This window comes from Siphateles boraxobius, unplaced genomic scaffold, assembly GCF_051911475.1.
Source record: "Siphateles boraxobius isolate OS27281-9 unplaced genomic scaffold, OSU_SipBor_1 22, whole genome shotgun sequence".
Taxonomy (NCBI): Eukaryota; Metazoa; Chordata; class Actinopteri; order Cypriniformes; family Leuciscidae; genus Siphateles; species Siphateles boraxobius.
This window is the reverse complement of record NW_027508833.1, coordinates 40,015,001-40,039,805: the sequence shown is the minus strand read 5'-3', so window position 1 is coordinate 40,039,805 and position 24,805 is coordinate 40,015,001. Positions and strand designations below refer to the sequence as shown.

General features: G+C 39.1%; 2 protein-coding genes across 3 annotated transcripts in view; one reads left to right on the top strand and one right to left on the bottom strand.

Annotated features, from left to right (window-relative positions):
- Window positions 1-703: 703 nt before the first annotated feature.
- On the bottom strand, window positions 704-11,507 carry tmem179ab (transmembrane protein 179a, genome duplicate B). Of its 2 annotated transcripts, XM_077240159.1 has the most exons (5): window positions 11,144-11,494; window positions 5,463-5,600; window positions 4,714-4,792; window positions 2,422-2,612; window positions 1,419-1,512 (listed from the first exon to the last, which is right to left on the bottom strand). In XM_077240159.1, the coding sequence occupies exons 1-4, from the start codon at window positions 11,443-11,445 to the stop codon at window positions 2,430-2,432; spliced, it is 702 nt and encodes a 233-aa protein (XP_077096274.1). In that variant the 5' UTR covers window positions 11,446-11,494; the 3' UTR covers window positions 1,419-1,512; window positions 2,422-2,429. The 2 variants fall into 2 exon arrangements, with proteins under 2 accessions (XP_077096273.1, XP_077096274.1); XM_077240158.1 differs by having other exon boundaries at window positions 704-2,612; window positions 11,144-11,507.
- A 5,231-nt stretch (window positions 11,508-16,738) lies between these two features.
- The window catches only part of LOC143747374 (nuclear factor 7, ovary-like), a 10,149-nt gene continuing 2,082 nt past the window's right edge, over window positions 16,739-24,805 (top strand). The window contains exons 1-5 of the mRNA XM_077240142.1: window positions 16,739-17,407; window positions 18,646-18,741; window positions 18,958-19,188; window positions 19,265-19,287; window positions 19,369-19,487. Of these exons, the coding sequence (XP_077096257.1) occupies window positions 17,006-17,407; window positions 18,646-18,741; window positions 18,958-19,188; window positions 19,265-19,287; window positions 19,369-19,487 (871 nt within the window). The 5' untranslated portion in view covers window positions 16,739-17,005. The remainder of the gene's footprint in view (window positions 17,408-18,645; window positions 18,742-18,957; window positions 19,189-19,264; window positions 19,288-19,368; window positions 19,488-24,805) is intronic.

The following is a 24,805-nucleotide window of genomic DNA, read 5'->3' as shown; positions in this document are numbered from 1 at the left end:
TAGAATGATTTCTGAAGGATCATGTGACACATATAATGATGCTGAAAATTCAGTTTTGCATCACAGGAATAAATTACATTCTAAAATATATTAAAATAGAAAACAGTGATATTAAATTGTAATATTATTTGTAATCATTATTCACAATATTACTGTTTTACTGTATTTCTGATCAAATAAATGCATCTTTGGTCCATTTAAGAGCTTTCTTTCAAAAACATTAAAAAAGCTCACCAAACCCAAATATTAGATTTTTTTATCATATTGATTGAAAATATAATTGGATTAAATCAGTGCAAGTGACGAAGAGAAACAAGTTAAAGGTGTAGAAATCATCATCAAATCACTGTGACTTACTGGGATAGAAGCGCCTGATAGACACAAAACCAATGTTTTATTATATGGGTGTCATTTATATGATGTATTTGCTATTTATATGTGCATTGTGCTCTGATTATTAAATGTATGCAACACACAGTTAATTAGCACACTTGCTTAATGTTCCCGTTAGAGGGTTATTCAGACGACAAAAGGGAAATCACCTAAATATGTTGTAGTGTTGATCCAGCCAATCACAGAAGCAATAAAAACGCCCCAGGTCCGGTACTGTACATGCTCCTTTCCTGTAATGTGGATTTCAATACAGGAGTATATTCACTGCTTTTCTTTTGTTTAAAAATGTTAAACATTAAAAAACCAAACAGAGCTTTAAATGGTCATTTTATTTAAAGACTGAATTTTATTTTCATGATCAGAAAACTCACCAATTGCTTTGTATTTTCATCATCAGTGCTGTTTAAACTGCTATCACTGCTTTTATTAAATAAAAGCCCTAAAACAAATATAGGCCTATAATGTCGAAGAGATGTGTTCACACTATGACACAATAAATAAAAATTATGCACAAAACAATGTCTGCATAATTTTCTGTGCGCCTGAAAGTGTGTTACAGAATTACAGCGAATCACGACTCATGCTCACACACCATTAACTAGCAAAACTAAAATATAATCCTTTTATAAGATGCTTAATCCAAAAATAAAAGGCATACATCAAAATTTATTCCAGCATGCGCAATAATACTTCAAAACATAGTGAACTATATGGAGTTTAATGCCATAAACTTTGCAGATTCTAGGAAAGTAAGTGAACTGAATGAAGCAAATCATTAAATCATCAGAGTGATGTCACTCCCGAAGACAGACTTCAATATCTTTATAAAGCTTTCCTCTTCAACTGTGTATTTATATAGCATTTATATACATGCAAGCATGTTTAAAATCCCTTTACATAGGAAAGATACTATCACAGTCATATACATGATTATATATGTCTTACACATGGAGGCAGTGCTGGAAGGGAATGATCTTTAAGTAAAGAAAACCAGAAATGGATCTCACACACTTTAAATAGAGTTAAATCTAGTATTGCCTGAGCTATAATGTACGTACTAAATCCTCCTCAACTAACGCTGATGGAATAGAGACACTGGAAGCTGTCGCTCATCTAGAACTCATTTAAGGAAAGCATTTGGTTGAGAAAAAACATAATTGTCAATAAAACTTTGATTGTATGTCACATAGGATTTATAAGAACATTTATTTAAGCACACTTCCTTAACGGGATAGTTCATCCATAAAAAAAAAAAATAATAATTTCCTTACTTACCCTCATGTCATTCTAAACCCATATCACTTTTGTTAATTTTGAAACCTAAAGGAAGAGATTTCTATCCCTCTAATGAAAAGTTCATAAAGACACCATACAATTGATCCATATGATTGCTTTATATGATTAATAGATTTAATTTAGGCTTTTATTTACATCAAAATTGACCAATGCACGTACATAAATCACATCAAATATGGTAAACAGAAGCTCAAATGTGACGTGTGAGAACCAGTGAGGTTTGCTTCTATGTGCATTGATCAGTGTTTATAAAGTGATTATGTCTCTTTAAGAGACTTGGATTAATTTCTTAATTCATATGGATTACTGTTGTCATTAACTTTCTGACGCTTTTGCTGGAGAGACCGGTTTCATTTAACATCTTTTGGAAAGGCGTATGGATTTGGAACAACATGATGGCAAGTAAATGATGCCAGATTTCTCATTTTTGAGTGAACTATCCTTTTTACATTATTCATGCTCACTGTTCATTTTGTTCTGGGTCTTGTGTTTAAGCTCAACATCAAAAAATGTTGTGAGTAAATGATCTGTGACCTCAGTCCGAACAATCGAGTGCACATGAACGTCTATTCTCAGTCATCGTCCAATGTCAAATAAAATGTTATTCAGAAGTATTTGGCTCAATTAAGGTCAATCAAAAGTTGAGATACACCAACTAATGAGCCATATTTAGAAGCTTATGAATACATTTTACTTGACAGTACATTAATGGAAATGTTCTATAATAGTTACGTTGTTTATCATATCATGGCACTTTTCTCATCCAGCACATCTGAGCAGTGGCGCGACGAGTGTCCGAGTAGGAACTCTTTCTCGTGGATCAAGCTGTCGACCAGGTCCTCCTGACGGTAGTTATGGTAGACCTTCAGGAAGGCCATGACTGTGATACCCAGCCAAGTCAGCCAGGACGCCCACAACCCAAACTAGAGGAAAGCGGTTATATTCATGATCAAAACTGGTAATAAGCAGTGTGAAAAGCAAAATTTATCAAAACAAACTTTGCAAGTTGCCTTATCTGGAAGTCTACAACAGTTTGAAGGTTAATAGAAAAATTTCCTAGTGTCAATGGTTTTTTTTTATGTGATTTTGGTTAAATACCTGAAATAAGGTCTGTGGTTAAAACACCCTCAAGACATAAAAATTGTCAAAAAAAAAAAAACATTTACTTTTTATGAAAAAGCCATTGACGGAATTTTCCGCTTTCCGTGTTTTCACTGTTACACGGTAAGAATCATAAACTTTTCTTAGCCACAGAGCTTATCTTCTGCAATAATCCAAAAGCCAATGGAGAAATCCGACTGGATGTTTGTCAAGGGGAGCCAGAATGATGAAGAAAAATAAAATAAAAAAAGAACTGGCCTATAATACCTCATCACTACATCACTCTATTTGAGTGGTTTGGTCTGTTTAAGGATATATAGGGACGTCCCGTGTGACGTCACGCCATTTGGAGCAGCCATCTTGACGGAATAGAAAATGATACCGCCGGTGATAATACAGCTCGTCGCGAAATATTTCTATCATGCCCGAGCGATGCTGTGCAGTTGTATGCGATCAGATACGTGATCATACAAAAGGAGTATCTTTATACCGTATCCCAAAAGAAACAAAATGGAGAAACAAGTGGTTGGCGGCAATAAACAGGCAAAACGCTGATGGCGGTGTTTGGCTTCCAACTCAACACACGCGGCTTTGCAGTCTTCATTTTGGATCAGGTAAGTTGTCCCCTCGAAGGCTAATGAATGATTTATCTGAGTTCGGGATCAAATGTTATAAATCCACTGTTGCCATAGAAATCCGCAATATTTGTGTGTACTACCAAGCATTCAGCATAACATAAGCTTGACTTAGCCGGACACATCAGGCTCCCAATTTTACGATATATATATAAGCTTTTGTATGCTTTTAATGAAGCTCCGGTGTAGAGTGATGGGAAGTGAATAAGGCAGCTGTAAATGTCACCAAACTCAATGTCAGGATTATACCAATACTGTAGCGCAAAGTATTGCAATATTTAGGCTAATTATAAAATAATTATAATAATAATTATATTATTAGTATAATAATATACTAATAATATATATTACCCACGGCAATGGATCTATTATTAGGGGTGGCCCACCCCTAATAATAGATCCATTGCCACGGAGTAGCTGACAGATGTATTCCGTCAAAATGGCTGACACGCGGCTAGGGGTCACGTGACTGGGAGATCCCTATACGCCTTTTAGTAAAAATATTTGAACAGTTTGATTTTTGAAAGAACGTCAGCTTTTATAGGAGGTTACAAAAGTGTCTTAACTTGTTATTAGGTTGTTGTGAAAATGTTCTATGTTTAAGTTTACACGACAACGATGAACTAAAAACGGAAAAATTCGCGTACAGACGGCATTGTTGTCAAAACGATCCCGTTCACATGGATCCACGAAAACAATTAGAATCGCTGTATTATTCATTCCAGGCCAGTAGATGGCGATGTCACTTTGTAACGAAACATTACGCGCCTATAAACTGAACACGTAATACACGTGCGCATGACGTCACCATTCCACAAATTCACGTTTTTGTAGTTTACATAGAGATGATAATGGTATCGTTTTCAAAAACGTGCACTTTGAAAGTTTGTGTTTTCAGGCCACCAAAACACCATTGTCGTGTAAGTGAACGGCCAAAACGCATAAAGAGTGTACTACATAAGTTTGTTTCACAAAAAAATTAACATTCTGTCATATTTACTCTCATTTCATTCTAAATTTGTATAACTTTATTTCTGTGGAACACAAAAAAAGGATATTTTGAGAAATCATTGTTTCTCAAGTTCCATCAACAATGGAAATCAATCTTCAAAATATCTTCTTTTGAGCTCCGCAGAAGAACAAAAGTCACACAAGGGATTAGATGTAATTGTAATAGAGGGAGTACACTGTTTAGATGAAGTATCTCCCTAAGACAACATGATGAACCCTGTTGATATAAAGCACTCATGGAGTCATTTTACACAGTTTGTATTCTTAACTGACCGACCTGTGCTATGGCAAACTGGTCATAAAAAGCGGAGTTGTCCAATCCTAGTTCGAGATCAGTGTCCTGGAGATCCTCACAGCTAGAAATGAACAGTAGTCATAGTTAGAGATTATTCACAGATTCTTGAAACATTTATTAAGAGGATTCTGTTCATAAAAACTTGAAGAACAAAACAAATACTGTATGAGTTTATGGACACTGAAACATTAACAGTCACTGAAGTGAACTGAGCCAAAAAGCCCCAGGCTGATTTCAATGTCATTAAACCCTCCTCTGACAGAGGAAAAAGGCCCATACAATTAATTGGCGCTATAATGCCGGGCGTACACCAAAGGATTTTCACAGTCCCAGACTAAAGACCGGCAGTCTTTAGGAATCTTACTGGAGTCTCGGCGCGCTCCCGTCATCTAAATGTCTAATGTCGTTAAATGTCTAAATCGTCAAATGTGAGGTGATAATCTGCAGTCGGCGACCCGATTTATGCCAGTCTTTCTCTAGTCTTTCATATCAAACATGTTTGATATTATCGCAAGTCCTAGTGTAGTCCTAGTGACGTAAAAGTCTGAGACTAAAAAAAGTGAACCCAAGTCTTTAGATGTGAGCTCATAATCTTATAAAGTCTTTTCTAAACCTTTTCAAAGTCTTTAGGTGTACAGAAAGCATAAAGGCAACCTGAAAACATAAATCTCACATTGTTATAGTGTTTTTGTTTAATCTCCATACGCACAGGTTTAACTGAACATGCTCACCTGCTGGGCATAGAGCCTCCCTCGGTGATGGCATCACACCATAGGTTGAAGCCCACACTTACTATTGTGCTGGAGAGGAATACAGCAAACACTACGAATGTGCTGATGAGCAGGTTTAGGAATGCATTGAAGATTGAGCTATAGAAATAGAAGAGATATAGTTTACAAAAGTCATTGTTTACACACTCCTGCCATTCTAAACATGTACTATGTTTTTCTTCTGTGGAACACAAAAGAGGATATTTTGCAGAACGTTGAGTTGCTGGGTCGATTCTTAGATGCATCATGATGCGGACGATTCTGAATCGATTCACAAATGTCAAAAATCGATTTTCTAAAAGTTTTGCAGCGCCGGACAGTCTGTGGCGCGCGCATGACAGAGACGCGTGATGGCGGAGCGCGAAATCCGAACCGCACCCTCTTTGTTAAAAGCGAACATATGGAAAATTGGCATAAATTAATTGTTGCCTTTTTTCTATTTTTGTATGAGAGCTGATTTCTGTATTGTCTTGTTTTCACATCAATATGCCGCAGGGCCGGCGCTGTTATGGGGCATTCGAGGGCCGTGCGCCCCCTAGCGCTCATTAATGCCCCTCCTACCACAGCTAATACAATGCTAAATCATAAATCAGATGTACCTATGTACAATAACATACCGATGTCCAGCAATCGATTTAAATAGTGTTTAATTTGTCGTTTAATGAGATCTAATATGGGTTTGTGGTGAGAATTTTTACGGGGAAGAAATACATAGATCCGATCCGACTATTTTTGTATGTATTTTAATGGTCCAGTGGCAGAACTTTTGCCAAGCGTGTCAGAGGTTCTGGGTTCTAATCCGCACTCGTATAGTTTTTTTTTTTTCTCATTAAAACCGATTATGTTTATCAGTGGTTGTATATGAAGCAAGGACACGTTTGTGTGAATTTTACTTGTGATTTCACCGGAACAAATAGAGAGTCTCCGCTACGGATTAAAGTGCGCGTCCGTGTGAAGACTGTGCGCGAGTCACGAGAGAACACTGTATCTGCAGCACTGATCGCAGAGTCAACGAGCACTTTGATCACTTGATTTCAAAAACAACACATTTCAGCGTTAGATCGCCTCTTATTTAACAAACGAACGAAATGAATGCCCTGCTAGGTAACTGGAGATGTTTTATTTATTTGTATTAGTTACATCCGTGCCGCGAGATGTTTCAAAAGTGGTGGGGACACGATCGACCCTGGCAAAAAGTGGTGGGGAAATTCGCAAATAATAATTAATAATAATAATAATAAAGGTGTTTCGTTTTTTATAGCATTTCTGCTGTGTTGGACTGATGTCGCCACTGTGTCAAAACATTTTTCAAACGGCAGTGCCCCCTGCCGATGACCCAGTGCCCCCCCTGCCGATGACCCAGTGCCCCCCCCGCCGATGACCCAATGCCCCCCCACCGATGTCCCAATGCCCCCCACCCCCGCCGATGACCCAATGCCCCGATGTCCCAATGCCCCCCCCACCCCCGCCGATGACCCAATAACCCACCACCCCCCACCCCCGCCGATGACCCAATGCCCCCCACCCCCGCCGATGACCCAATGCCCCGATGTCCCAATGCCCCCCCACCCCCGCCGATGACCCAATAACCCACCACCCCCCACCCCCGCCGATGACCCAATGCCCCCCACCCCCGCCGATGACCCAATGCCCCGATGTCCCAATGCCCCCCCACCCCCGCCGATGACCCAATGCTTCCCCCACACCCCCGCCGATGACCCAATGCTTCCCCCACACCCCCGCCGATGACCCAAATCTTCCCCCACACCCCCGCCGATGACCCAATGCCCCCCCCCCCCACCCCCGCCGATGACCCAATGCCCCCCCCCGCCGATGACCCAATGCCCCGATGTCCTTTTTTTTGTATAAGCTGTTTTTGACTGTGGTATACAGCAACAATTTCAAGTCATAAGTCTCAGCCTCTTTATTATTTATTTGTGTATTAGAGCAGCTTTGTATGTTAGGCCTACTAATTCACAATATGCATAAGTCCACAAGCATTATTTTTTTTATGAGAGCTGCTGGTAAATAATTCCATATTTTTGTATGAAAGCTGTTTGTGATTTTGCTACAGCAAAATGTTTATTTTTTTCTGAAGGATTATATTGCTCAATTGCACATAACAGGAGGATGTTGGTCATGAATGTATTATTTTATGTTAGAGATTCAGAATATGCTGAAGTTTGTGTTCATTATCTGCATGCTAGTACAGACACACATTTATTTTCCTGTTGGTTTACAATATTGGGACATATGCTGGCAAATGTAACCTTACAGTTGACTTGCCAAATCACTTCCATTTGTTTTATTAATTAAAGATATTGGAAGTAAATTCCTTATGGGTCATTATAAATACTTTGCTTTAAAAGTACCAAGTAGTCACACACAAAAAAAGATGCATCGATAACCGTTTTAGCATCACAGCCGTCTAGATGAACTATCCCACTAAGACAACATGTCTAGCTTGCCTAGAGATTCCCAGCCCTAACGACTTCTATTCCAAGTGTCATGAAGATATAAAAATAGATTGAAAAGATTGAAATCTCAATTGAGCTTGCTTGTCCAATTAGCCATCCCAGACAGCAACATAGTGTCGGCCCACATCTGGTACACATGGATTCCACACAGTGGCGGCCTTATACATTCGGGAGCCCGTTTCAATAACTAATATGGGGCCCTACTCATATAAAACATAAACATAATAGAGCAGAAAAAAGCAAGGATTCCTGTTGGTTTGCAACAATGGTATATTATTTTATCACGTGCACTTGCAGCTTCAAGAACAGGCAGCTCAACATAGAAGTTATCCAACCTTTTTTGATTAAAACTATATACAATTATACAGCGTTTTACGTTGGAATAAGCCGTAGTATATAAGGCGTAGATTTCACCTGAGCCATTTTTAGGAAACTCCCCTTTTCTGTGTTTGAGTGCTGAGAATGCCCTGATAAGTTCATCCTTGTCCAGCGATTTTGTAATCTCGCCTGGACCAAAGAAAGAGGTCACTTTTGGTAGACTGAATAAAGCGTTTCTTTTGTTGTCCAATATCTTTTTCGTTTTTCAGCACCACTGGCATATGTAGGCTGCGTTTCATTTTCCTCTTAAAATTCTTTTCCTGCTCAAAATAACATTTTAACTTAACGGCAAAAAAGGCAAATTTATAAACAAATAAACTACCGGTATTATGCTTCAGATCACTTAAGCCGTTCTCGGGGAGGTAAACGTCGCCATGGTAACCGCGAGTTCGACCAATCAGAGACCTCAGTGTTATGCTTAGGATTGTGGGTAGTGTAGTATTTCCATAGACAGTAAAAGAGTATTTCTCCAGAAAGATCGCAAATAAAACACGTTTTTCTTAAAACAATGTTGATTTCATACTGACTTGTGGTTTTTATTGGAGCAGAAACTTTCGTTTCACAATCTCGTAGCTTGTGGTCAGTCTACCTCGGATGGTTTAGACATTATGGCTGAAAATCAATATCCTATGGAGAAAATGAATGGGATTTTTGCCGGTGTTTTGGGGGCCCCCTTGGAGGGCGGGGCCCGTTTCAATTGAAACGGGTGAAACATAGGTAAGGCCGCCTATGATTCCACACGGCCCAGATGTGGGCCGGATCTGGGCCGACACTATGTTGCTGTCTGGGATGAGATATGCAAGAACAAATGATGTTTGACACCATTGGCACAAAGCATCTTGATGTATATTTTGTCCTTTTCCTCACATAAAAGACCTTGAGTACATGGACAACTTCTATGGTATTTTTACCATAAATCCCCATATACTTGTACTTTTCCATTATATGGAAAAAAAGCAGCTCTGACATTCTACCAAAGTCTCTTGTTGTGTTACACGTTGGAAACAAATATGGGTTTTGAATATAATAAGAATGGATTTTTTTTGTAAACCACCTATTATTTTTAATGGAAAAAAAACTAAAATAATAACAGCTGCTCATATTGTTTTTCATATGATTTAACCTGAGAATTAAATATGCAAGAATTTTCATGTTTTAATCACTTTTTTTTGAGGAGCTTGTAATGAAACTTAAAAAATGAGACGAGGTTGTTTATAAAAGCCTATGTAGACAGATTTTTATGTGAAGGACTTGGGACGTTTTTGCTCCGAAAATCAAAAGGATGTGGCGTTTACATGCATTATTGTTAAAAAAAAATCCAAATATATATATTGATAAACTATAAAGTTATACCAGAGAATGTCTAATATGGGGAGAAGTTTCACTGGCAGTAAATTTCCGGCTTCTGAACTGGTTGCAGTTCCACTCTGGCTCCATATGGGGGCGCTCACAGGACGAGTGCAGAATGAATGGAGGTATATGGAGCTATACCCCTAAAAATCCACTATTCTCAGGATATCATTTTTTGTCTAGTAATTTGAATGTTGTTTTCGAAAGGAGATGCAAAGAAATTACAGATTACTGGGTGTTAGATTTTTTAGAGTCACCTTTTTGCTTTAAAGTCTTTTAAAATGGCAATGACGTCATACACATCGTACGACCAGAGAACTGCTTTACGGCAATCCTTCAGTCAGTTTGGTGCTTTCGCGATCTGCACTTTCTTTTCTCTCGAGGCATCGACAACACCGCTGACACAGGTAAATACACGCGCTAGAAGAGTTGTTGTTTTGTTGTTTTAAAAGACCACGCCGAAAATACTTCGGATGCCACGATGCCATCAAGCGGTATCTCTGGACGTAATCAGTCCTTCACTGACCAATCAAAGTCCATTAGCAGAATGCTAGCGTGTTATGGGCAACCACAGCTCAACCTGTAAGAAATCGAAAGGACATAAGTACTTGTTCATTCAACTTTGGACCTATAACCCATGTTGAAGAACTTGCAAAATCTACATTCAAATCTGAGATTTCTCAATGGCAATCGGGTGAAAGAGACAAATTTAGCCGTCTAGCCCCATAGACTCCCATTCATTTTGCACTCGGACGTTCGACACCCAGTGGAACTCTGGTGCAACTACAACCAAAATTCGGTACAATACAGGACAATTACCGTTACAGGTATCTAGTGATTAAAGTTTATAAAGTTATAATTATGGATTTTTTTTTTAAACACATCGCTTCGCTTTAGAAGGACTTATTAACCCCCCGGAGCTGTATGGATTACTTTTATGATGGATGGTTGCGCTCTTTAGGGCTTCAAAAAAATGTACCATTCACTCCCATAATAAAGCTTGGAAGAGCCAGGATATTTTTAAATATAACTCCAATTGTGTTTTGGCTGAAAGAGGAAAGTCGTATACACCTAGGATGGCTTCAGGGGGAGTAAATTATAAGATCATTTTCATTTTTTGGGTGAACTAACCATTTAAGTATACTGTAATTTAGTCATATAGCCTAGGCCTACTATTAAAAGAGTAGGATATTTAACATGTATATTACAATTAGGCCATGAAACCTACATAATAAAACTCCATAATCACATATAGTATCAGTTTGTTATGTTATTGAACAATTATCACATATAATAAAATATTTAACTAAAGTAGTATGCTGCTGCTGTATGACATCACATAACTGCATCCATGCTTCAGTCACCGCACTAGTTTTAATAGCTTACATGCGAGACATCAAATTCACAAGTTAAAGGATGACATGAAGAATCACTCACTCGTCGTGGCCTTTGCAGATGAAGAGCAGAAGCCTCCAGGCTTGCACGGCGGCCAGGATGAGGGACGCGATGGCGACGGCGGTGATGAAGCTGCAGGAGGACTGAGCTCCCCATTCCTCAATGATGAAGCGCTGCTTAGACACCGTGAAGTTCTCATTCTGCCACATACCCCGGGTAAAAAGCAGACATTTCCCACGAAAATCCTCCGTGTTTTCCGACAGAGGTACTATCGCTATAAAGCCAAAGACGAAGGCTAAAAAATAAAGGATGCATTGCGCAAATATTAAATTATCCATTGGCATTTTGTCGGAGCTGTGTTGTCGGTGCGGCTCTCGCTCTCTCGCGCTCTGCGCATGCGCAGTCGGACTCTGCAGCACCGGCGAGCAGGACACAGCTCAGGGCATTCTGGAGGAAAAAGAACCAGAACACCACAACACTTATTAGTCGTAGTTTTTATGGAAGGCTAATCGATACAACATGCTAAAAAAATCGGGTAATATGTTTAATACACTTACTACTGTACATTATTAAATTAACAAATCATTACAAGCTACTCAGACAGTTTTATTAGTGTAGGGCTTTTACCAGTAGGCCTACGTATTGTTTCAAGAATAGGCAACTTACAGTAGTTTAATAACAAAATTCTACTTATTTTTTATTCAAATGTAAGCCTTTTTGTGACTATTTCTTATGGCAATCATCTAGACACAGACACTAAAATAAAATAAACATTCATTCAAATATGCATTAAAAATATTACATTACATTATGTTGTATTATTCAAAAATTGCACATAAAATACAAAAGCAGTTTACAAAGCATGATAGAGCAAAAATCAAGCTATATGAACTCCATTCAGTTTGCCAATGTACAGTTCTGAATCAGACTTGTGTTGCTTTAGACATGACAAACGTGAATTAACACAGTCTTCTGGCTTCCGGCTTCAAGCATACTACACTATACTAAATCAATGAAAGGTCTGAAAATGAAAATAGTTCATTAGAAATATGGTGGATGCATGAATCTATGTGTTCCACACAAGGTAAAAAGAATAAATGCTAAATAGCTGTCAAAAATTAGAACATGATTTTATCATATTAGTTCATAAATATTAATATAAATTAATAAAACAGTGTTGTAGGTGAATATATGTTACACTCACCTAAAGGATTATTAGGAGCACCATACTAATACTGTGTTTGACCCCCTTTCGCCTTCAGAACTGCCTTAATTCTACGTGGCATTGATTCAACAAGGTGCTGAAAGCATTCTTTAGAAATGTTGGCCCATATTGATAGGATAGCATCTTGCAGTTGATGGAGATTTGTGGGATGCACATCCAGGGCACGAAGCTCCCGTTCCACCAAATCCCAAAGATGCTCTATTGGGTTGAGATCTGGTGACTGTGGGGGCCATTTTAGTACAGTGAACTTATTGTCATGTTCAAGAAACCAATTTGAAATGATTCGAGCTTTGTGACATGGTGCATTATCCTGCTGGAAGTAGCCATCAGAGGATGGGTAGATGGTGGCCATAAAGGGATGGACATGGTCAGAAACAATGCTCAGGTAGGCCGTGGCATTTAAACGATGCCCAATTGGCACTAAGGGGCCTAAAGTGTGCCAAGAAAACATCCCCCACACCATTACACCACCACCACCAGCCTGCACAGTGGTAACAAGGTATGATGGATCCATGTTCTCATTCTGTTTACGCCAAACTCTGACTCTACCATCTGAATGTCTCAACAGAAATCGAGACTCATCAGACCAGGCAACATTTTTCCAGTCTTTAACTGTCCAATTTTTGTGAGCTCTTGCAAATTGTAGCCTCTTTTTCCTATTTGTAGTGGAGATGAGTGGTACCTGGTGGGGTCTTCTGCTGTTGTAGCCCATCCGCCTCAAGGTTGTGCGTGGTGTGGGTTCACAAATGCTTTGCTGCATACCTCAGTTGTAACGAGTTGTTATTTCAGTCAAAGTTGCTCTTCTATCAGCTTGAATCAGTCGGCCCATTCTCCTCTGACCTCTAGCATCAACAAGGCATTTTCGCCCACAGGACTGCCGCATACTGGATGTGTTTCCCTTTTCACACCATTCTTTGTAAACCCTAGAAATGGTTGTGCGTGAAAATCCCAGTAACTGAGCAGATTGGGAAATACTCAGACCGGCCCGTCTGACACCAACAACCATGCCACGCTTAAAATTGCTTAAATCACCTTTCTTTCCCATTCTGACATTCAGTTTGGAGTTCAGGAGATTGTCTTGACCAGGACCACACCCCTAAATGCATTGAAGCAACTGCCATGTGATTGGTTGATTAGATAATTGCATTAATGAGAAATTGAACAGGTGTTCCTAATAATCCCTCAGGTGAGTGTATATATATATATATATATATATATATATATACAAATTGTTTTGTTCTGACCCCAAGACTCAACTCATTTACACAATTCTCCAGCTGTGATCCTTGGAGAGCCTTTGCTAATCTATAAGTTTAAGTGCCTGAGTCGGCCAGAGTATATTTCTGAGTCTGCTGCTATAGAAATACTTCTTTGAATTTATAAACATATTTATTTATTACCTCAAACGGTGCTGTGTAACAGGAAAGACCCATGTACAGTCATGGTCAGAATTATTGGTAAATATGATCAAAGATGCCTTTGAAAATAAATCTGCATTGTTTATCCTTTTGATCTTTCATTTATAAAACTTGCAGAAATATAACCTTTCATTGAAGTAAAAGAACTGAAGTGGGGGAAGCTTAAACATTTTTCAAAAGAAAAAAAATGATCTTACACATTTCAATTAGAAAAAGGAAAACACGTTTGATTTTTTTCTAAATACATTTTCTTTTCTTTTTCATTTTTTGTTAAAAGTTGTGAAATGAATGTTAATTGTTATATTGTGATAAAAGAAAAATATGATTGTACTAGCCTATGTACTATATAGTTAATATTTTATCCATTACAGTTCATACATAAAGCTTTCATAAGGCGCAGAAGGAAGTCCAGTGAGTTGTTCAGCACTGGAGAGTCACTCGGCACCACATACTGTACTGTACTGTACACGATTCAGCTGTTTTATACTAAGTGGATTTGTGAGGCGCGGAGCAGCCAAGAAACCATTCTTGCAGAACGGCAACAAGCAGAGGAAATTACAGTATGTCGGTCCATTTACCTTTGAGTAACAACCAGTGCCAGAAAGTCCATTGAAGCAATGACTGCAAATAAGTGAAACGGTTGGTTACAAAGAGACCTTCTGTAACAGCACTGTGACGCCTGTGCACTCTCAAAAATACTGGGTTGTTTCAACCCAAATTTGTGTCAAATATGGACAAACCCAGCCGTTGGGTTAAACAATTTGATTAAAAAACCTTTTCACGTACTTGCACTCATTGCTTCAATGGACTTTCTGGCACTAATTTTTTAATTAAAATGTTTAACCCAATGGTTGGGTTTGGCCATATTTGACCCAAGGTTAAAACAACCTTGCATTTTTTAGAGTGTACAGTAGTAAGAGCATCATAACATAAATAATATTGTGTTATCACTTGGAAAGCACAATAAGAAACCATATTATATAGTGTTTTTACACTGTTAAAATGTTTTACTTAACTTTTTAAGTATAATCAACTTGGTTGTAAAAGTAATGTCAACTTAAATTTTAATTGAATCTCGTACAATTTACTGTGTATATATATATATATATATATATATATATATATTATATAGTGTTTTTATACTGTTAAAAAATTTTACCTAACTTTTTAAGTATAATCAACTTGGTTGTAAAAGTAATGTCAACTTAAATTTTACTTAAATTTTACTTAAAACAGAAATTGTTTTTTTGCTGAATATTCGATCCCTTATTTCAAAAGCACGTATTGTTAATGATATGATTACAGACTATAACCTAGATTTGCTGTGTTTGACAGAAATCTGGCCAAAACAAAACGATTGCATTACTTTAAATGAGTGCACCCCGCAAGATTACTTTTATAAACATGAACCTCGTTCGAAAGGAAAAGGAGGAGGTGTTGCTGTAATTTATAGTAATATTTTCAAAATTACTAAGAAGTCTAGTTTCAAATATAATTCTTTTGAAGTGTTGGTGCTTAATGGAACAATATATAGTGCAAATGATATATCACGTTTAAGATGTGTGCTGTCTACTGTATACAGGCCACCAGGACAACTCTCTATTGGAGTTAGACAACACGTGTCAGGACCTACTCATTGTGGTAATCATACTCTAGATCTAATATCACATGGAATCAATGTTGATGCCATTGAAATTCTGCAGCAGAGCGATGACATCTCAGATCATTATCTAGTCTCGTGTAAACTTCATTTAGCCAAGGCTGCAAAGCTGACTCCGTGTTACAAATATGTTAGACCTATCAATTCTGCCACTAAAGATTGCTTTATTAATAATCTTCCTGATCAGTTTCATCGTCTCAGCATCCCAGATAGCTTAGAAGAACTCGATATTGCGACAGAAACTTTTAACTCTCTCTTTTCCAGCACTCTAGACACAGTTGCTCCATTGCGCTTAAAGAAGATTAAAGAAAATATTCCAACGCCATGGTACAACGAGCATACTCAGGCCCTAAAGAGAGCAGCCAGAAAAATGGAGTGAAACTGGAAGAAAACTAAACTAGAGGTATTTCGCATTTCATGACTGCAAGATGCTTATGGGGAACTTAATCCAATAGTGATGTGCTACAAGTGCAGAACGGAAGCCGCTCTGCGAGCCGACAGCTAGGGGCCGCTCCAATGAGGGTCCCTGGACCAGCTGCATAGGGAGAGGCTCAGAGCATGGACGGAGCTACATAGTCCAAAATCATCTCAGACTGACAACACCAGAGAGCAGGGATGTCCAGGTTGTAAAATCTGATGAAGGTGGACGGCTCCGCTCGACCACGACCAAGAGAAGGCCATACCTTTAGTGGAGTGGGCCCTCACTCCTCAGGGGCTCAGCATGTCCATGGACTTGTAAACCAGCGCTATCGCATCCATAATCCATTAGGAAAGTCTTTGCTTCGAAATCGGCAGCTCTTTGTTGCGGTCTCCAAAGCTGACGAACAGCTGCTCTGATTGCCGAAAATGGCCAGAGCGCTCTATATACACTCATCATTGTCGTGGGCAGTGGAAAGGCAGCTTTACAACATATATTTGATCTCATTAAACGACAAATTCAACACAATGTACTATTGTATACTATATTACCCCCCCCCCCCAACACCACGCCTGTCCCACCCACTTTTTAAAACAAAGTTACGCCACGGAATTGACATTTAACATTTTAGTCCAATGATGATGATGATGAGCTACAAAACGGATTAAATATCAACAGGATTTATTAAACAAATAAACTATGTACAAATAAAGAGCAATAAATAAAACACACAAATAAAGTGTCTTTGAGTATTTCATTATTTGAGTATGTCAATATTTGTGTTTTTTCATTGTTCTTTAGTGTTTGATTCAAGGTTTTATCGGATTATACCTGAGAATGTTTCAATGAAAGTTTTGTTAAAATGTAACCTGAGGAAATCCTGATGTTGTTCTTTGAACCAAATATGATCATAAACGCATAAACTCCGCCCTCTTACAACACTCACCAGGAAGAGACTGACTTATTTCTCTTTCTGTCATGCTGACTCTCTTCTCTCTCGACAAAAGCAATAAAGACGCAGCGATCGGTGGAGAATGAAGACAAACACTTTCAAGAAGGATTTTTGAGACATTTGTTTCTGAACAGAGAGCAGATCGTTGTGATTCTCAAGGTGATTCATTTTTAAACCCGTCGTTCAGAAAGTGAAAGTAAAGTTTATGTTGCTGGAGCTCAAACGGAGAAAATGGCTTCACTAAATGTGTCTGCAGAAGAGCTTTCTTGTCCCGTGTGCTGTGAAATCTTCAAGGCTCCTGTTGTTTTATCATGTAGTCACAGTGTCTGTAAAGAGTGTCTTCAACAGTTCTGGAGAACCAAGAAAACTCAGGAGTGTCCTGTCTGCAGGAGAAGATCCTCAAAAGAACATCCTCCATATAATCTGGCGTTAAAAAACTTGTGCGAGTCAATCCTGACGGAGAGAAATGAGACGCGTTCATCAGGATCTGAGGAGATCTGCAGTTTACACAGTGAGAAACTCAAACTCTTCTGTCTGGAGGACAAACAGCCTGTGTGTTTAGTGTGCAGAGATTCAAAACAACACGACAATCATAAATTCAGACCCATCAGTGAAGTGGTTTCATCATATAAGGTAAGACAAGTGTGACATGTAAGTGTAAAATTTTAAAATGATCGACCGATTTTCCAAACCTGAGAGACCCCACATACGGCGATAAAAAATCACGGGTCTAAAGCCTGGTTCACACGGCAAGATAATTAGGCCGATTTTAGCCCCGATTTACCCCTTCCGACAATCTTACGGATGCTCCGATTATCGTAAAATAATCTGATCAGATATTCCTGCTGTGTGTGCTGTGTTAAGACTGCTCTCGTCTGCTCGGAAGGACGTCGGGACCGCTCTGATCTCAAATCGGGGATATCCAACATGTTGGATTTTTTTGGCCCGATTTCTCCTGGTGTGTGGTGTCCCCCGGGGACAAACGAGGACCGCCTGTGGACTGTGGCGTGTAGCCAATCAGAAAGCGAGGTGAGGAGGCGCAGAGGAAGCACCGGGAAACTAAATCAAAACAGCCGGCGGCATGGCGCACCAGAACACTAACACTTCTTTGACCATTGCCTTTTCTTTTGATAACGTTTCGGTTGAAAACAAACTACAAACTATCGCCACTGCATCCTCTTCGTCCGCCATGATTGTTTACTCTGAAGTCACGTTTGATCTCGAGGGATTTTGCGAGATTTTCCATCTGACCTGGGAATGCTCGGGAGTCAAATCGGTTCGTGTGTGATGTGTTGATTTTGCTGTGTGGCTGCGCACCACAGACTGAACGACCAAAACTGTTAAGCCTGGTTCACACGGGACGATTTTAAAATTGTCGGCCGATTTTCCAAACCTGAGAGACCCCACACACGGCGATAAAAAAAATCACGGGTCTAACAGTTTTCTAACACTTCATGCTGTTGACCAAGTCATATTTAAGTGTTGATGTGATTGAACATCACTGCAGTGATCAGGACTGGTTGTGTTTAGTCCAGCTCAACCATATTATATTATAAATACATTTAATATATTTGAGGAATTAGTAAATACGGGGGCAAATACATTTTCACGCAGGCCTTGTTGGTATTGCATAACTTTTAGATTCAACAAATAACATTGTCTTTTACAAACTGTACTTTGTGTTTACTCAGGTTTCCTTTGTTTTATGTTTTAATTTCTGAATCAATTTAGTATGAGATGTGCACAAAAATAGAAGAAATCAGGATCAGGGCAAATCATTTTTCACTGTATTATATGATTATATCACTGTATTGTCTTCTCTTCTTCTCTTCACTGTAATCTTGTGTTTTATGTTTCTTGTTCAATTCTAGGAGGAGTTCAATACAGCTCTGAAGTCCTTACAAGAGAAACTGAAACGCAATGAAGAAATGAAAGGAGAGTTTGAGAAAACAGTTCAACACATCAAGGTGAGGAAACAGAATCAGGAGTCATGTATAGTATCACTGTTAACAGTTATGATTTAATATAATGGATTCCAGTTGATTATTTCTGTAAATGATGAGCATCAATCTGCTTCTGTATCCGTTATATGTCGGGTATCCGTGTTTATCTCTGATATGAAGGATGTGAAGTGTTGATGTGTGTCGATTGAGATGATTGAAGTGAATGTGATGTGATTTCAGGCTCAAGCTGAGCACACAGAGCGTCAGATTAAACATCAGTTTGAGAAGCTTCATCAGTTTCTCAGAGATGAAGAAGAAGCTACAGTCACTGCACTGAGGGAGGAAGAGGAGCAGAAGAAGCAGAGGATGAAGGAGAAGCTGGAGGAGATGAACACACACATCTCAGCTCTTTCACACACAATCAAAGACATGGAGGAGATGATGAAAGCCAATGACGTCTGCTTTCTGAAGGTCTGATTTCAGATCATTGGTTGATCATTGGTTGATTGATTGAGTTCTTGATGATAATGGTGTGTTTGTTCTGCAGGAGTTTCCAGTCTCAATGGAAAGGTGAGTGATCTGCTCCTGTCTCTGGTCTCTCTGGTTCTGATCCAAAGCCACTGCAGTTCTGACTCCTGAATGTTCTTCCAGAGTCCAGAGCTCACGGCCGGATCCACAGATGGCTTCTGGAGCTTTGATTCATGTGCCACGATACTTGGGCAACCTGCCGTTCAGAGTCTGGAAGAAGATGCAGGACATCGTCCAAAACAGTGAGTCTGATAGATAGATAGATAGATAGATAGATAGATAGATAGATAGATAGATAGATAGATAGATAGATAGATACTATGGGATTTTCATCCTCATTTTTAGGAAAACTGTAAGTCTGATCCGTTATAACAGATAAAGCGAGTCAGCAGGGCCGGCCCAAGCCTTTATGTGTTGCTAACATCACTGTGTGTGTGTGTGTGTGTGTGTGTGTGTGTGTGTGTGTGTGTGTGTGTGTGTGTGTGTGTGTGTGTGTGTGTGTGTGTGTGTGTGTGTGTGTGTGTGTGTGTGTGTGTGTGTGTGTGTGTGTGCTTGTGTGTGTGTGTGTGTGTGTGTGTGTCTGTGTGTGTGTCTGTGTGTGAGAATGAGAGAGTGTGTGTCTGTGTGTGTGTGTGTGTGTGTGTGTGTGTGTGTGTGTGTGTGTGTGTGTGTGTGTGTGTGTGTGTGTGTGTGTGTGTGTGTGTGTGTGTGTGTGTGTGTGTGTGTGTGTGTGTGTGTGTGTGTGTGTGAGAGAGTGTGTCTGTGTGTGAGAGTGAGAGAGAGTGTGTCTGTGTGTGAGAGTGAGAGAGTGCGTGTGTCTGTGTGTGAGAGTGAGAGTGTGTGTGTGTGTCTGTGTGTGAGAGTGTGTGTCTGTGTGTGAGAGTGAGAGAGTGTGTATGTCTGTGTGTGAGAGTGAGAGAGTGTGTATGTCTGTGTGTGAGAGTGAGAGTGTGTGTCTGTGTGTGAGAGTGAGAGAGTGTGTGTCTGTGTGTGAGAGTGAGAGTGTGTGTGTGTGTGTGTGTCTGTGTGTGAGAGTGAGAGAGTGTGTATCTGTGTGTGAGAGTGAGAGAGTGTGTGTGTGTGTGTGTCTGTGTGTGAGAGTGAGAGAGTGTGTGTCTGTGTGCGAGAGTGAGAGAGTGTGTGTCTGTGTGTGAGAGTGAGAGAGTGTGTGTCTGTGTGTGAGAGTGAGAGAGTGTGTGTCTGTGTGTGAGAGTGAGAGAGTGTGTGTCTGTGTGTGAGAGACAGAGTTTGTGTCTGTGTGTGAGAGTGAGAGAGTGTGTGTCTGTGTCTGAGAGTGTGAGAGTGTGTGTCTGTGTGTGAAAGTGAGAGAGTGTGTGTGAGAGAGTGTGTGTCTATGTGTGAGAGTGAGAGAGTGTGTGTCTATGTGTGAGAGTGAGAGTGTGTGTCTATGTGTGAGAGTGAGAGAGTGTGTGTCTATGTGTGAGAGAGTGTGTGTCTATGTGTGAGAGTGAGAGTGTGTGTCTATGTGTGAGAGTGAGAGAGTGTGTGTCTATGTGTGAGAGTGAAAGAGTGTGTGTCTGTGTGTTAGAGTGAGAGAGTGTGTGTGAGAGAGTGTGTGTCTGTGTGTGAGAGTGAGAGAGTGTGTGTCTGTGTGTGAGAGTGAGAGAGTGTGTGTCTGTGTGTGAGAGTGAGAGAGTGTGTGTCTGTGTGTGAGAGTGAGAGAGTGTGTGTCTATGTGTGAGAGTGAGAGTGTGTGTCTATGTGTGAGAGTGAGAGAGTGTGTGTCTATGTGTGAGAGTGAGAGTGTGTGTCTATGTGTGAGAGTGAGAGAGTGTGTGTCTATGTGTGAGAGTGAGAGAGTGTGTGTCTATGTGTGAGAGTGAGAGTGTGTGTCTATGTGTGAGAGTGAGAGAGTGTGTGTCTATGTGTGAGAGTGAGAGAGTGTGTGTCTGTGTGTGAGAGTGAGAGAGTGTGTGTGAGAGAGTGTGTGTCTGTGTGTGAGAGTGAGAGAGTGTGTGTCTGTGTGTGAGAGTGAGAGAGTGTGTGTCTGTGTGTGAGAGTGAGAGAGTGTGTGTCTGTGTGTGAGAGTGAGAGAGTGTGTGTCTATGTGTGAGAGTGAGAGAGTGTGTGTCTATGTGTGAGAGTGAGAGTGTGTGTCTATGTGTGAGAGTGAGAGAGTGTGTGTCTATGTGTGAGAGTGAGAGAGTGTGTGTCTATGTGTGAGAGTGAGAGAGTGTGTGTCTATGTGTGAGAGTGAGAGAGTGTGTGTCTATGTGTGAGAGTGAGAGAGTGTGTGTCTGTGTGTGAGAGTGAGAGAGTGTGTGTCTGTGTGTGAGAGTGAGAGAGTGTGTGTCTGTGTGTGAGAGTGAGAGAGTGTGTGTCTGTGTGTGAGAGTGAGAGAGTGTGTGTCTATGTGTGAGAGTGAGAGAGTGTGTGTCTATGTGTGAGAGTGAGAGAGTGTGTGTCTATGTGTGAGAGTGAGAGTGTGTGTCTATGTGTGAGAGTGAGAGAGTGTGTGTCTATGTGTGAGAGTGAGAGAGTGTGTGTCTGTGTGTGAGAGTGAGAGAGTGTGTGTGAGAGAGTGTGTGTCTGTGTGTGAGAGTGAGAGAGTGTGTGTCTGTGTGTGAGAGTGAGAGAGTGTGTGTCTGTGTGTGAGAGTGAGAGAGTGTGTGTCTGTGTGTGAGAGTCAGTCAAGTCAAGTCATCCTCATTTATATAGCGCTTTTAACAATGTAGATTGTTTCAAAGCAGCTTTACAGAGATAAAGATATAATTTAAGGTAACAGAGATTGGTTTGGTTTTATAGTGGCTCTTGATAAATGTTTTTTCCAGCTAAAGTTAGTTCTGATTGATTCACTTCCGTCTAAATGATAGTTTGTTATTAAATTAGGGGCCGCTAAGACGACACCGTTCTCTCTAAACAGACTTTAAACGTGAACCTGTGATAGACGCTGATGGCGTTCACATGCGCATTAAGAATTGATTCTATAGTTATGTGCGTTTGAATATATGTGCGCAGGTTTATAATTCCTTACAAACCATGCCTAAACAAACTACTTGTCTATAAATTTTGATGCAGAATTTTTATTTTATCTTATCACTTTGGGTAGGTACGCGAACCGAAAAATTCCACAACGCTTTATCTGTAGAGTGGTATAGGGATCCTCCATAGGGAGAGGCTAGTTGGCACTTCAGCACTGAGAAGTTAATAAGTAATAAGCACAGTAATAAATGGTTTACTCAAAAAAGCAAACCTGCTGTTGGTAATAAAAAAATTGCGTTCAAATGTGCAGAACAATTGACTAAATAACTTTAGATAAACATTATCTTCTTATATAAAAAATAACAATTTAATTACAAAACAGAAATATTAAATTAAATACTTAAATAAGACATACAATGAACAGATCAGAATCAGATGGACCTGTAACAAGATACAATAATAAATGTATTAACATTAAAGGTGTAGTTCACCCATGAACATTCTCTCATTATTTACTCTCTCCATGTATCAATTTCTTTCTTCTGATGAACACAAAAGAAGATATTTTGATGAATGTGTTGATAGACCCCATTGATTTCCACAGTTTTGTTTTTTCCTATATGGAAGTCAATGGGGACGTGCAACAGTTTGGTTTTATATAAATATATAAATATATAATATCCTATTTTGTGTTCATCAGAAGAAAGAAACTGATACATGAAGAGTGAGTAAATAATCATGTTTGGGTGAACTCTCCCTTTAACTCTCCATGTATACTATAGGCTGCTGTCCCGCGTCTAACAGTGACAGACACAACTGATTACTTCAGCTGTGTTTATGTAAACCCTGTGTGTATTTGACAGTATTTGCACAATCAGACACAATGTAGATAAAGTCCAGTAATCGGCGCTGTCAGAACAGTCTGAAGCTCTGAGTCGAGTCTGGACGTTTTTATGAGGAGTTACAATTAAAAAACTTAGTCTCAGAATAAAAATAATCATTTCTCAATCCAACATAATTAGTAAGTTTAACACACTTATACTGTCAGAATAAACTGTTTAAACTGATACACAGACTATAAGAGGCAATAAAGTGAAGATGATGAGAAGCTGCTGAACGTCAGACACACACTTACAGTTTTACATCTACTGCATAAATCTCAACATCTCATTGATTTATTATTATAACTTTCCTAAAGTATCAGTTTCTGGGTGAATGACGGATGAGGATTTAAAATGTGAAAAAAATAAAACTGGCAAAAAATAAAAATTTAGGACTTTCTATACTTATTATAGTGTTGTGTATGTAACGCAATGACAGGGCAGTCATGGCCTAATGGTAACAGAGTTGGACTGGTGACCCAAAGGTTGCTGGTTCGATTCCAGTACCGGCAGGAATATGACTGAGGTGTCCTTGAGCAAGGCACCTAACCCCCAATTGCTCCCCGGGCAATTGCTCCAATTGCTCCAAGGCTGCCCGCTGCTCCGGGTGTGTGTATCCACGTTTGCAGTGTGTGTGTTCACTACTCACTACTCTGCTCCTAATGTGTGTGCACTTACTTGGATGGGTTAAATGCAGAGGTCAAATTCCAAGTATGGGTTACCATACTTGGCCATCACGTGTCACTTTCACTTTCACTTTCACATGTACACATTTCAAGAATGTAATTAACCATTTTTTTCCCCATGAAAATGTAATTCCTGGGTAACGTAATGAATTTTTTAATTAATTACATTTCTACCATTGTTGGCATATACAAATGTACTGATATCCATAATTGGAGCTCAACAAACAATTAGTGCTCGGAAAACTACATTTTAATAATAATTAATATAATTAATTTGGGATTTCATATAGACATGGGCTCATTTTTAGCTGCTGAAAACTAAACATTCAGAACCAAATTAAAAGAAAAGCTGGTAAATGTTTAAAAATGTTTTCTAATAAAGTAAATAATCTCATCTGCTCTTCTGAAGTAAGAACTAGTTATGCCTTGTACAGCATTTATAATGGAGATTTAAAGACTCAGTTATCTTCTAAACAGAAAAAGGAAACGAACACAACACAGTGATTCAGAACATAGAAATATTTTACTGAGTCTTTAAATCTCCTTTATAAATGCTTTACGAGGCATAACTAGTCCTCACTTTAGATGAGCTCACAAAATGGTTAACTGACACTACGAAATGCTTTATAACTACCCAATTCACCCTGAATTACAGTAGAAATACATGTTAATAAAGCATTTACTAACACACTACGTAACTATTACTATATGTCTGAATAATAAGATGTTTTATATAAGATGTCTTTATAACGACCTGAATTTACTACATTTACTCACAAATAACTGGTTTATAAATAATGCTATACTTCATTTAGAAATTATAACTTGATCATTAACAAAGTATGAAAATACAATTATTAAACACATTATAGATATGCTTATAAATCAATAATAAAGCATTTATAGCTATATTTATAAACTGCTTATTATTAATGTCTATTAATGCTTTATAAATTATGAATTAACTATTTACTAATGCTTAACTAATGATTAATAGCATGCAGTTATTATAAAGTGTTACCAAAATGGGTAATAATTAATAAATATGAC

Excerpts from the sequence above, each read along its gene's own strand:
- tmem179ab (XM_077240158.1), bottom strand. The coding sequence starts at position 11,445 with ATGCCAATGGATAATTTAATATTTGCGCAATGCATCCTTTATTTTTTA. Across the intron at positions 5,601-11,143 it reads ATCTGCAAAGGCCACGACGA|CTCAATCTTCAATGCATTCC; the intron begins GTGAGTGATTCT and ends CTATTTCTATAG. Across the intron at positions 4,793-5,462 it reads GGAGGCTCTATGCCCAGCAG|CTGTGAGGATCTCCAGGACA; the intron begins GTGAGCATGTTC and ends GTTCATTTCTAG.